Source organism: Balaenoptera borealis (genome assembly GCF_965194805.1).
Source record: "Balaenoptera borealis genome assembly, chromosome: 17".
In the NCBI taxonomy this organism is placed as follows: Eukaryota; Metazoa; Chordata; class Mammalia; order Artiodactyla; family Balaenopteridae; genus Balaenoptera; species Balaenoptera borealis.
This window is the reverse complement of record NC_138876.1, coordinates 82824461-82837419: the sequence shown is the minus strand read 5'-3', so window position 1 is coordinate 82837419 and position 12959 is coordinate 82824461. Positions and strand designations below refer to the sequence as shown.

The window sequence follows — 12959 nt, the reverse complement described above, 5'->3', positions numbered from 1 at the left end:
CAGCTAGTATTCTTCTCTGGGCAAAGACATACATACTCAGCCTAGTGAATTTTCCAGGTACCCAAGTGTCCCTGGTTTACTGCTTTTTGTCTCTGAGGGACCATTTTTTAATAGATTAAAAAAAATTTATTATCTATTTATTTATTTATGGCTGCGTTGGGTCTTTGTTGCTACACGCAGGTTTTCTCTAGTTGCGGCGAGCGGGCGCTACTCTTCGTTGCGGTGTGTGGGCGTCTCGTTGCAGTGGCTTCTCTTGTCATGGAGCACGGGCTCTAGGCGCATGGGCTTCAGTAGTTGTGGCATGCGGGCTCAGTAGTTGTGGCTTGAAGGCTCTAGAGCGTGGGCTCAGTAGTTGTGGCTCACGGGCTTAGTTGCTCTGCGGCATGTGGGATCTTCCCAGATCAGGGCTCGAAACTGTGTCCCCTGCATCGGCAGGTGGATTCTTAACCACTGTGCCACCAGGGAAGTCCATGAGTGACCATTTTTAATTTTGTTTGGTGACCACCATGAAAGGTCACCACTGACACCCCTGAAATGATGGGCAGAATTAACCACTGACCTCTGCTCCGGATCTCCCACAGTGAGTTGTGGGCCATCAGGGCTGCCTTGGACCTCAGGGAGATAATTCTGCCCTACTTTATGCTGCTGGGTACGTACTGGTGTCCCAACGACTTTCTCAGGAATCAGCGTCACCCTGGGCACACAAACTCACACAGAAAGAGGTTTTCCAACAACACAGGCCTTGGGATTCAGTCATCGACTCATTCAGCAAATATTTATTAAGTGCCAACTCTCTGCAAAGCCAGGAGGACAAGAGTGAATAAGACTGGTGAGATCTATGTGTTCGTGGATCTACGTTCTTGTAGAATGAAAAAAGAACATAAGATAATTGAACAGGAAATTAGAGAACAGCAGAGACGGGCAGTGTGGTGATGTGCAGCGTGCCAACCCTGGCTTCCCCGCGGGGCTGCTGAGGGGGTTAGTGACTAGTGCAGCTGCGGCGATGGGGTGGCTGATGGGACGCTGTCTTCTAGGTTGTCATCCCTCCGCTGAGCGCTACGTCTCCCGTTTTCTCACAGCATAACTGACAGAAACGGTAAATCCTGCGTGAGGATCAAGGCCTTTTGGAGGAAGCAGAGCGCTGGATGGGCACGTGCGTCGGGAGCAGGGGTCTCTGTCTGGTTTCTGACGTCACATCAGGGAGAGGAGAGCCCTCCCAGAGGGCTGAGCGGCCCTTCGACAAAGGACCACGAGTCCCCCCCCTCCCCAGGGTGGGTGGGTGTGAACGCGCAGTGGCTCCTGGGCCCGCCAAGGGGACTCGGGTGGCAGCTGGAGGCTCCGGGGCTTCTGAGCACGGGGCCGGGATGCTGGGGGAGCCGCGTGCCCAGGGACGGCCGAGGGTGGACGGAGAGGGTGCCGGTGCGAGGGCTGGGCGGGCAGCGCCGGGGGTCCGGCGAGGCCTCTGCCGAGAGGAGCCCCGGGGACCCCTCCGCCCGCGCCCCGTCCCGGAGCCGCTGCGGGCGTCACCCCCACTGCACCCGGGACCTGCGGGCGGAGGGCGCTCGGCTGTTCGGCAGCCGCGTGGCTTTCCTGCAGACCCGGGACGTGCCCCGACCGCACCTGCAGGGCTCCCGTCCCGGGGCCGTGGCACTGGCTGCGCTGCACCTGCCGTGGGTGCGCCTGCCGCGGGGCCGCATACCTGGCGCTGGGCTGCAGGCCCCGGCCTGCTCGCATCCTGCTCTGCCCGCGGCGGCGAGGCTCTGCACGGCCAGGATTTCCTACCCGGCACGGCGAGGGGGGGCTCCCCCTCTGCTTCCCCCCCCCCCCCCACGGCCCATCGTGACCTCGCCTTCGTCCTGCTGCTGCTGTCAGCTCCTCTGCTTATCGCGGCTTCTCGAGAGCAAACTGATGACGATGCCCGTTGGCTCTAACTGCTCAGGCCCAGGGGCTGGCCCTGGAGGAGGGGACACCGATCGTCGGGGAAACAGGGCTTTGCTGAGGCTGGAAGGCTCTTCCGGGACAGCCAGTCGTGCTTTCCTATCAGAACCAACACACAAGCTTTATGTAAAGTCAAGTGCTGTTTGCTCCTGGCCCTTGAACAGTTTGGTAATTTTTCTGGGCTCTGAGAGACATCTCCAGGGATGGGCTTGTTCAGGGCGACGGGAGAGGGGTGCTGAGAAGCAAGGAACAGCACACACCCGGGGGCAGCGTGCAGGGACGGGAGGGGAGCGGGGACCCCGCCGAGGCTCCGAGGCCACTCCGAGCGCCACCCACCGCCTGCCTCATGGACCAGGACTTGACTGCAGGGCTTTCCATCGTCCTGCTTCTGTGATGTGCCACCAGTGACCGAGTGGCGGGAAGGCTTTTCTGCTGATGACAGAGCACCGCCACTAGCTCTTCTGACCGCAGCAGTGACTGACTTGCACAGAGTGTTCGCCAGTGGTGGGAGTTTAACATCTCGCTTCCTGGTTGGAATTTTTCATGTAGGCATTTGTATGTCCTTCGCGTTCGGTGGATTTGTTGGGGCTGCAGGCGCTAGACCCCGCGGGGGGGCGGGAGCCGGGGCGGAGCTGTGGAGGAAGCGTCCTATTTCACCCCTTCCTCCAAACGTCCTCTTGCTGGGAACCCCTCACACAGGGACCCTGTGTGCGTGCATGTGTGCTTGTGTGTGTGCTTGTGTGTGTGTGTGTGCGTGTGTGTGTGTGTGTGTGTGCGTGTGGCTGGGCCATGTGGTGGGGGCCGTGCGGGCTGACCAGGCCGGAGGGGGTGAAAGTCGACACCATGATGTGTGTCTTGGGGGAGGGGCATTTTCTTGTGGGGTTAAATCTCGGCCGGAGGACACGACAAGCACAGGGCCCTGTTGCTCGGCTCCCAGGGGAGGTCGGGACGGTGTGGGGACGTGAGGACACATGAGGGGTTTCTGGGGCGTCTGCGGAGGCCCCCGGCGTCTCCGTGCTCATCTGTGGCTGCACCTGTGGGTGAGTGGCCACTCGTCCATGTGGTGCTCTACTGGGGTGAAACCTCCCAGTGTCGGGTTTACTGGCAGCCCCTCGAGGGCACAGCAGCTCCACCCTCCCCCGTCATAAGCCCCCATCCCCCCACCTTCCAGTCTATGAGGACCACCCTCTTCGCTGTGTCTTTATTTATTTATTTTTGGCTGCGTTCGGTCTTCATTGCTACGTGCAGGCTTTCTCTAGTTGTGGCGAGCGGGGGCTACTCTTCATTGTGGTGCACGGGCTTCTCATTGCGGTGGCCTCTCTTGTTGCGGAGCACGGGCTCTAGGCTCACAGACTTCAGTAGTTGTGGCACGCAGGCTCAGTAGTTGTGGCGCACGGGCTTAGTTGCTCCGTGGCATGTGGGATCTTTCCGGACCAGGGCTCGAACCCGTGTCCCCTGCATTGGCAGGCGGATTCTTAACCACTGCGCCACCAGGGAAGTGCCCTCGCTGTGTCTTGACAAATAATTTCTGGCTGCAATCGATGCTGTTTTGCGTTTTAAAAAATGCCTTTAGGTGTGCGTACAATTAGGTTAACATCTGGATGACTGTCCCCCACCCACATTTTCTTGTTGCTATTCTTTTAGGGCCCCTGCAATCAAATGAAGCCTCAGTTTTCACTTCTCCAGGCCGAATACGTGATTCCTTTTGCCGCCCGTGGCGTGTTGTGAAATCCCCGCAGGGCCCCACTGGTCTCCAGGCGTGAGGCCGAGCGAGCTCCCCACACCTCGTGCGTCACTGTGGGACCAGCCCGGCGCGTGCGGCCGCGCGTCTGCATCCTAAGCAGCTTCCTGAGCTGTGGCCGCACCCGGGGCCGTGCAGGTGCTCCGCGGCCTCATTCCCCTTGCGGGCAGAGGGGCCGCCTCCCTCAGACCGGCGTTTGCTGGACCTGGATGAGCCCCGGGCCCTGCACATGGCTCCCCCCACGGCCAGGCACTCTGTCGTGCTCACCTGGGCCACTGCCTGTCACTCCTGCTGGCGCCGAGGGAGGGGCCCGTCCACCCGAGAGCTCTGTGCCACCTGCCCTGGGTTACGAGACGTGTGCCCGGGGTGGGGGGCCTGGGACCCCACTGAGCCAGGCGGCCTGGTCCTGCTCCGCGGAGCCTGTGCTCAGCTGCCCCTTCATGTCCCCCAGGACACGCGTGTCCTCACCTGCCTGGCGGCCCCGAGGAAGACAAGGCTCCTGCTGTCCTTCCCCCGTTGTTCTCATCACTCAGTCCTTCCCTCCTGCCTCCCCCTCCCCCCATTCACCCTGCCCCCCGTGGGCTCTGGGGAACGGCTGTGCCCCCCCTCCCCCGACCTGTTCACACTTTTCAGGGTTGAGGATTCTTCCAGAGGAATTCAAGGGACCAGTTCAGGACGACCCTGTTGTTTGTGAGCCTTGCTGCGCGGGGTTGGCTTGTCCATCCTCTCTGAGAGCAGCCCCGGGTCCTTGCAGGGCGGCACCTCCACCCAGGGGTAGAGCCGCTTCTGCGGGATGGCCTTGAGGGCGGAGGCTGAGCCCCAGCCCCCAAGGCTATGTGCCCCTCGCCCTCACCCTCTCCTGGGGGGACACGGAGCGAGGAGGGAGGGGATGCCTGTACTCACACCTGGAGGTGCCACCAGGACGCCAGGTGAGGGCACAGCAGGCGGGGCCGAGGGCGAGGGTGCCAGCGTCTGAGGGAGGAGGCCTGCTGGGGGAGTGCAGGTGCATGTGCGTGAACAGGCATGCCTACACACACAGACACACGTGACACGCAGACACAAGTCCACGCAGACCACGTACACACAGACACATAATGCAAGACCACAGCTCACACTGGGACCAGAGACAAGCGCTCAGACCCACTCAGCAGTGACAGGGTCGGAGGTCAACGGCAGGCACAGGAGGTTGTCCCTGGACGTCACCTGTCACCTGTGTGCTCCTGGGACGCGACAGTGCTGAGGAGGGAGCTTGGGGAAGGAGACCGTATCACCGTGTCGCCGAGTCACGTGCAGGGAAGGCATTTTCCCTCCTGTCCGAGGACACCACTCCCCCCGACACCGGCTCCTCCAGCTCACCCGCCCCCTGCCCCGCCCAGGCCCAGGCGAAGGGCTGCACCGCCTGCATCTCTGTGTACTCCGGGAGAAAAGCCTCAGATCACAACCTCTGGATCCCAGGGTCCCAGAATCGTCCTGATTCTGATTTTTCTGTGACTACTCACCCCATCTGTAGCTGAGGGACGTGACCGCCTGGCATTCCTCCCCCGCAGCAGCAGGTCCCGACAGGGCTCGGCTGGAGCAGCCGCCCCGGGTGGACCGCGGGCACCAAGATCACAGGGGCCGGGTGGGGCTGCCAGGAGACAGTCACCCGAGGGGGCTGCAGCCCGTCACCCTCGCCCTCCGTGGGAGCCCCTCTGCCCACCTGCCCAGGTGCAGCCCGCCCGCCGGGAGCTCAGGGGAGGCGTGGAGTCAGAGGAGAGACCCAGGAAAAGCGTGAGGCCTCCCCGGCCCGTGGGCCGCAGGGCGTGGGGCCTGTGAGGAGCCGGGTCTGCCCACCCCTCCTGCTGGCCCCCTCTGCCCACCACGCTGCCCCTCTCCTGGGCCTCTCCCGGCACGGCGGACACAGGGCTCTGGGGCCCCGAGCTGGGCCACTCGGGTGGTTTGAAGGCCCGGCAGCTCCCGCCGCCCCCTCGTCACTCGCTGCCGTTGGGCGCCCTCTTCTTTGTGCCCACACGTCCCTTCCCAGCCACTCCGTCCTGCCGGGGCCCTGGACCCAGCCCTGGAGCGATTCCGCAGCCTCAGAGCCACGTGGGATCTTTGACGGTGTAAGGTGCCCTGGCCATGCCCACACCCTGCCCCTAGCGTCTAGCAGCCTCACCCCGGGGCTGGGAGCCCCCCTACCACGCGCTGGGAGCCTGAAGACGTCCCGCGCCGCCATTTCCCCAGCTGTGCTCGGTAGTTGCTTATTTGCAAAACGGCCTCTGATTACAGGTCGGGATCGGGGCTGAGCGGCCCTTCGACAAAGGACCACGAGTCCCCCCCCCCCCCCAGGGTGGGTGGGTGTGAACGCGCAGTGGCTCCTGGGCCCGCCAAGGGGACTCGGGTGGCAGCTGGAGGCTCCGGGGCTTCTGAGCACGGGGCCGGGATGCTGGGGGAGCCGCGTGCCCAGGGACGGCCGAGGGTGGACGGAGAGGGTGCCGGTGCGAGGGCTGGGCGGGCAGCGCCGGGGGTCCGGCGAGGCCTCTGCCGAGAGGAGCCCCGGGGACCCCTCCGCCCGCGCCCCGTCCCGGAGCCGCTGCGGGCGTCACCCCCACTGCACCCGGGACCTGCGGGCGGAGGGCGCTCGGCTGTTCGGCAGCCGCGTGGCTTTCCTGCAGACCCGGGACGTGCCCCGACCGCACCTGCAGGGCTCCCGTCCCGGGGCCGTGGCACTGGCTGCGCTGCACCTGCCGTGGGTGCGCCTGCCGCGGGGCCGCATACCTGGCGCTGGGCTGCAGGCCCCGGCCTGCTCGCATCCTGCTCTGCCCGCGGCGGCGAGGCTCTGCACGGCCAGGATTTCCTACCCGGCACGGCGAGGGGGGGCTCCCCCTCTGCTTCCCCCCCCCCCCCCACGGCCCATCGTGACCTCGCCTTCGTCCTGCTGCTGCTGTCAGCTCCTCTGCTTATCGCGGCTTCTCGAGAGCAAACTGATGACGATGCCCGTTGGCTCTAACTGCTCAGGCCCAGGGGCTGGCCCTGGAGGAGGGGACACCGATCGTCGGGGAAACAGGGCTTTGCTGAGGCTGGAAGGCTCTTCCGGGACAGCCAGTCGTGCTTTCCTATCAGAACCAACACACAAGCTTTATGTAAAGTCAAGTGCTGTTTGCTCCTGGCCCTTGAACAGTTTGGTAATTTTTCTGGGCTCTGAGAGACATCTCCAGGGATGGGCTTGTTCAGGGCGACGGGAGAGGGGTGCTGAGAAGCAAGGAACAGCACACACCCGGGGGCAGCGTGCAGGGACGGGAGGGGAGCGGGGACCCCGCCGAGGCTCCGAGGCCACTCCGAGCGCCACCCACCGCCTGCCTCATGGACCAGGACTTGACTGCAGGGCTTTCCATCGTCCTGCTTCTGTGATGTGCCACCAGTGACCGAGTGGCGGGAAGGCTTTTCTGCTGATGACAGAGCACCGCCACTAGCTCTTCTGACCGCAGCAGTGACTGACTTGCACAGAGTGTTCGCCAGTGGTGGGAGTTTAACATCTCGCTTCCTGGTTGGAATTTTTCATGTAGGCATTTGTATGTCCTTCGCGTTCGGTGGATTTGTTGGGGCTGCAGGCGCTAGACCCCGCGGGGGGGCGGGAGCCGGGGCGGAGCTGTGGAGGAAGCGTCCTATTTCACCCCTTCCTCCAAACGTCCTCTTGCTGGGAACCCCTCACACAGGGACCCTGTGTGCGTGCATGTGTGCTTGTGTGTGTGCTTGTGTGTGTGTGTGTGCGTGTGTGTGTGTGTGTGTGTGCGTGTGGCTGGGCCATGTGGTGGGGGCCGTGCGGGCTGACCAGGCCGGAGGGGGTGAAAGTCGACACCATGATGTGTGTCTTGGGGGAGGGGCATTTTCTTGTGGGGTTAAATCTCGGCCGGAGGACACGACAAGCACAGGGCCCTGTTGCTCGGCTCCCAGGGGAGGTCGGGACGGTGTGGGGACGTGAGGACACATGAGGGGTTTCTGGGGCGTCTGCGGAGGCCCCCGGCGTCTCCGTGCTCATCTGTGGCTGCACCTGTGGGTGAGTGGCCACTCGTCCATGTGGTGCTCTACTGGGGTGAAACCTCCCAGTGTCGGGTTTACTGGCAGCCCCTCGAGGGCACAGCAGCTCCACCCTCCCCCGTCATAAGCCCCCATCCCCCCACCTTCCAGTCTATGAGGACCACCCTCTTCGCTGTGTCTTTATTTATTTATTTTTGGCTGCGTTCGGTCTTCATTGCTACGTGCAGGCTTTCTCTAGTTGTGGCGAGCGGGGGCTACTCTTCATTGTGGTGCACGGGCTTCTCATTGCGGTGGCCTCTCTTGTTGCGGAGCACGGGCTCTAGGCTCACAGACTTCAGTAGTTGTGGCACGCAGGCTCAGTAGTTGTGGCGCACGGGCTTAGTTGCTCCGTGGCATGTGGGATCTTTCCGGACCAGGGCTCGAACCCGTGTCCCCTGCATTGGCAGGCGGATTCTTAACCACTGCGCCACCAGGGAAGTGCCCTCGCTGTGTCTTGACAAATAATTTCTGGCTGCAATCGATGCTGTTTTGCGTTTTAAAAAATGCCTTTAGGTGTGCGTACAATTAGGTTAACATCTGGATGACTGTCCCCCACCCACATTTTCTTGTTGCTATTCTTTTAGGGCCCCTGCAATCAAATGAAGCCTCAGTTTTCACTTCTCCAGGCCGAATACGTGATTCCTTTTGCCGCCCGTGGCGTGTTGTGAAATCCCCGCAGGGCCCCACTGGTCTCCAGGCGTGAGGCCGAGCGAGCTCCCCACACCTCGTGCGTCACTGTGGGACCAGCCCGGCGCGTGCGGCCGCGCGTCTGCATCCTAAGCAGCTTCCTGAGCTGTGGCCGCACCCGGGGCCGTGCAGGTGCTCCGCGGCCTCATTCCCCTTGCGGGCAGAGGGGCCGCCTCCCTCAGACCGGCGTTTGCTGGACCTGGATGAGCCCCGGGCCCTGCACATGGCTCCCCCCACGGCCAGGCACTCTGTCGTGCTCACCTGGGCCACTGCCTGTCACTCCTGCTGGCGCCGAGGGAGGGGCCCGTCCACCCGAGAGCTCTGTGCCACCTGCCCTGGGTTACGAGACGTGTGCCCGGGGTGGGGGGCCTGGGACCCCACTGAGCCAGGCGGCCTGGTCCTGCTCCGCGGAGCCTGTGCTCAGCTGCCCCTTCATGTCCCCCAGGACACGCGTGTCCTCACCTGCCTGGCGGCCCCGAGGAAGACAAGGCTCCTGCTGTCCTTCCCCCGTTGTTCTCATCACTCAGTCCTTCCCTCCTGCCTCCCCCTCCCCCCATTCACCCTGCCCCCCGTGGGCTCTGGGGAACGGCTGTGCCCCCCCTCCCCCGACCTGTTCACACTTTTCAGGGTTGAGGATTCTTCCAGAGGAATTCAAGGGACCAGTTCAGGACGACCCTGTTGTTTGTGAGCCTTGCTGCGCGGGGTTGGCTTGTCCATCCTCTCTGAGAGCAGCCCCGGGTCCTTGCAGGGCGGCACCTCCACCCAGGGGTAGAGCCGCTTCTGCGGGATGGCCTTGAGGGCGGAGGCTGAGCCCCAGCCCCCAAGGCTATGTGCCCCTCGCCCTCACCCTCTCCTGGGGGGACACGGAGCGAGGAGGGAGGGGATGCCTGTACTCACACCTGGAGGTGCCACCAGGACGCCAGGTGAGGGCACAGCAGGCGGGGCCGAGGGCGAGGGTGCCAGCGTCTGAGGGAGGAGGCCTGCTGGGGGAGTGCAGGTGCATGTGCGTGAACAGGCATGCCTACACACACAGACACACGTGACACGCAGACACAAGTCCACGCAGACCACGTACACACAGACACATAATGCAAGACCACAGCTCACACTGGGACCAGAGACAAGCGCTCAGACCCACTCAGCAGTGACAGGGTCGGAGGTCAACGGCAGGCACAGGAGGTTGTCCCTGGACATCACCTGTCACCTGTGTGCTCCTGGGACGCGACAGTGCTGAGGAGGGAGCTTGGGGAAGGAGACCGTATCACCGTGTCGCCGAGTCACGTGCAGGGAAGGCATTTTCCCTCCTGTCCGAGGACACCACTCCCCCCGACACCGGCTCCTCCAGCTCACCCGCCCCCTGCCCCGCCCAGGCCCAGGCGAAGGGCTGCACCGCCTGCATCTCTGTGTACTCCGGGAGAAAAGCCTCAGATCACAACCTCTGGATCCCAGGGTCCCAGAATCGTCCTGATTCTGATTTTTCTGTGACTACTCACCCCATCTGTAGCTGAGGGACGTGACCGCCTGGCATTCCTCCCCCGCAGCAGCAGGTCCCGACAGGGCTCGGCTGGAGCAGCCGCCCCGGGTGGACCGCGGGCACCAAGATCACAGGGGCCGGGTGGGGCTGCCAGGAGACAGTCACCCGAGGGGGCTGCAGCCCGTCACCCTCGCCCTCCGTGGGAGCCCCTCTGCCCACCTGCCCAGGTGCAGCCCGCCCGCCGGGAGCTCAGGGGAGGCGTGGAGTCAGAGGAGAGACCCAGGAAAAGCGTGAGGCCTCCCCGGCCCGTGGGCCGCAGGGCGTGGGGCCTGTGAGGAGCCGGGTCTGCCCACCCCTCCTGCTGGCCCCCTCTGCCCACCACGCTGCCCCTCTCCTGGGCCTCTCCCGGCACGGCGGACACAGGGCTCTGGGGCCCCGAGCTGGGCCACTCGGGTGGTTTGAAGGCCCGGCAGCTCCCGCCGCCCCCTCGTCACTCGCTGCCGTTGGGCGCCCTCTTCTTTGTGCCCACACGTCCCTTCCCAGCCACTCCGTCCTGCCGGGGCCCTGGACCCAGCCCTGGAGCGATTCCGCAGCCTCAGAGCCACGTGGGATCTTTGACGGTGTAAGGTGCCCTGGCCATGCCCACACCCTGCCCCTAGCGTCTAGCAGCCTCACCCCGGGGCTGGGAGCCCCCCTACCACGCGCTGGGAGCCTGAAGACGTCCCGCGCCGCCATTTCCCCAGCTGTGCTCGGTAGTTGCTTATTTGCAAAACGGCCTCTGATTACAGGTCGGGATCGGGGCTGAGCGGCCCTTCGACAAAGGACCACGAGTCCCCCCCCCCCCCCAGGGTGGGTGGGTGTGAACGCGCAGTGGCTCCTGGGCCCGCCAAGGGGACTCGGGTGGCAGCTGGAGGCTCCGGGGCTTCTGAGCACGGGGCCGGGATGCTGGGGGAGCCGCGTGCCCAGGGACGGCCGAGGGTGGACGGAGAGGGTGCCGGTGCGAGGGCTGGGCGGGCAGCGCCGGGGGTCCGGCGAGGCCTCTGCCGAGAGGAGCCCCGGGGACCCCTCCGCCCGCGCCCCGTCCCGGAGCCGCTGCGGGCGTCACCCCCACTGCACCCGGGACCTGCGGGCGGAGGGCGCTCGGCTGTTCGGCAGCCGCGTGGCTTTCCTGCAGACCCGGGACGTGCCCCGACCGCACCTGCAGGGCTCCCGTCCCGGGGCCGTGGCACTGGCTGCGCTGCACCTGCCGTGGGTGCGCCTGCCGCGGGGCCGCATACCTGGCGCTGGGCTGCAGGCCCCGGCCTGCTCGCATCCTGCTCTGCCCGCGGCGGCGAGGCTCTGCACGGCCAGGATTTCCTACCCGGCACGGCGAGGGGGGGGACGTGCCGCCCCTGGACTCTCCATCTTACCTGTTTCCTTTAAAACAAATGCACGCTGTGAAAACGGTGCTCCCAGCCAGGGACTCTCCTCCTCCCCCTCCCCCCGCCCCCCCCCACTTCCGCCTGTCCTCCTTTCCCTCCATCTCCCCCTCCCCACCTCCTTCTTTCCGAGACAACAGCGGCTCCGATTTCCTGGACTGTGTGCTCCCTGCAGGTGGGACAGTGGGACTCTTCTCACCTGGCTTGTGGTCCGCAGACACCGGACCTGGGGGCACCGTGCACAAATCCACCAGGATGGCTTTCAGAGTCCTTGGCAAGAAGGAGGTGCCTCCACTTCCCAGCTGATGACTGACCCTAGTTTCTAGGGCTGCTGTGTTCGTTCCTAAATTCATACGAGTCAAAATCAGCACAAGTCATATTTAGAAATTCAAGGAGGCAAGAAGCCTGTCCTGCACTTAGTCAAATTTACACTGTCCCATTTAGGAACATGGCAAGCAGACCCAGGTATGAACTTGGCTGGTTCGAGCTCACATAACTTGGACTCAAGCTCATGTTTACTCAGTGGGCTTTCAGGCTCTTGTGCGTTCATGCAAACCCTACATCCTGTTAATTCCTCTGTAATATTTCAGCACCTTAGAGCCAGCACAGCAAGAGCATTGAGCTTTGAGTGTGGTTTGTCCGGAAGAGATGTTAGCCGGGCGGTGCCGACTGCTTTGGGGTTAGTGGTGTCTTGGGGCGAGAGGAAAATGCAAGGGACTTGAATGTTCCTCTTGAAGGGAATCAACTACTGTATGTGTCTGTGAGTCTGTGATGAGGGTGGTGTGTGTGTGTGTGTGTGTGTGTGTGTGTGTGTGTGTGTGTGTGTGTGTTAACAGGGGGGCAATTTCGTTAAAACAGACTCCAAGAGTGTCATATTCATGAAAATCCTAGTGATGCTTCCACTGGAGTTTTATCCTGGCTTCATGAGATTCATTTCTCTAAATACATTAGATTATTGAAGGTATTTCTAGAGACATCCTTCAACTGCCTTTGGCTCCATCACTTAAGCGATGCCCCACATTTGTCCACAGGGAGGACCCAGAGCTGGGTTCTTCAAGTCAAGGTTGCCTGTATTTTTTTTTTTATATAAATTTATTTATTTATTTGTTTTTATTTTTGGCTGCGTTGGGTCTTTGTTGCTGTGCGTGGACCTTCTCTAGTTGCAGCGAGCGGGGGCTACTCTTCGTTGCGGTGCACAGGCTTCTCTTTGTCGTGGCTTCTCTTGTTGTGGAACACGGGCTCTAGGTGTGCGGGCTTCAGTAGTTGTGGCGTGTTGGGCTCAGTAGTTGTGGTCGCGGGCTCTAGAGCACAGGCTCAATAGTTGTGGCGCATGGGCTTAGTTGCTCCGCGGCATGGGGGATCTTCCCAGACCAGGGCTCGAACCCGTGTCCCCTGCATTGGCAGGCAGATTCTTAACCACTGTGCCACCAGGGAAGCCCTGCCTGTGTTCTTATTTATTCATCACCTACGAGCCCCTGGTGAGAACACTGGCCCTCATGTCCACCACATACCTTTATTAATCTCATATTCATATCACACTTTACAGTTTACAAAACGGCACCGTAGGCTTATTCTTACTCATTCTCAAAGACCCTGTGAGGTGAAATGGAGGCAGAGAGAGTAGGCGCTTTTCCCACTTTACCTG

The 12959-nt window shown here is 62.6% G+C and overlaps 1 protein-coding gene across 18 annotated transcripts; it reads right to left on the bottom strand.

The window, feature by feature from the left end:
- Nucleotides 1–756: 756 nt before the first annotated feature.
- Nucleotides 757–12083, bottom strand: LOC309614662 (uncharacterized protein). 18 transcript variants are annotated; one of them, XM_082363245.1, is made up of 7 exons: nucleotides 9916–11296; nucleotides 9320–9664; nucleotides 5858–6774; nucleotides 5179–5306; nucleotides 4583–4668; nucleotides 1850–2037; nucleotides 757–1121 (listed from the first exon to the last, which is right to left on the bottom strand). In XM_082363245.1, the coding sequence occupies exons 3-6, from the start codon at nucleotides 5892–5894 to the stop codon at nucleotides 1869–1871; spliced, it is 420 nt and encodes a 139-aa protein (XP_082219371.1). In that variant the 5' UTR covers nucleotides 5895–6774; nucleotides 9320–9664; nucleotides 9916–11296; the 3' UTR covers nucleotides 757–1121; nucleotides 1850–1868. The 18 variants fall into 18 exon arrangements, 6 of the variants coding, with proteins under 6 accessions (XP_082219371.1, XP_082219370.1, XP_082219369.1 ...); XM_082363244.1 differs by having other exon boundaries at nucleotides 757–1084; XR_014236335.1 differs by having other exon boundaries at nucleotides 757–1084; nucleotides 1539–2037; nucleotides 5179–6774; nucleotides 9320–9405.
- Nucleotides 12084–12959: the final 876 nt, after the last annotated feature.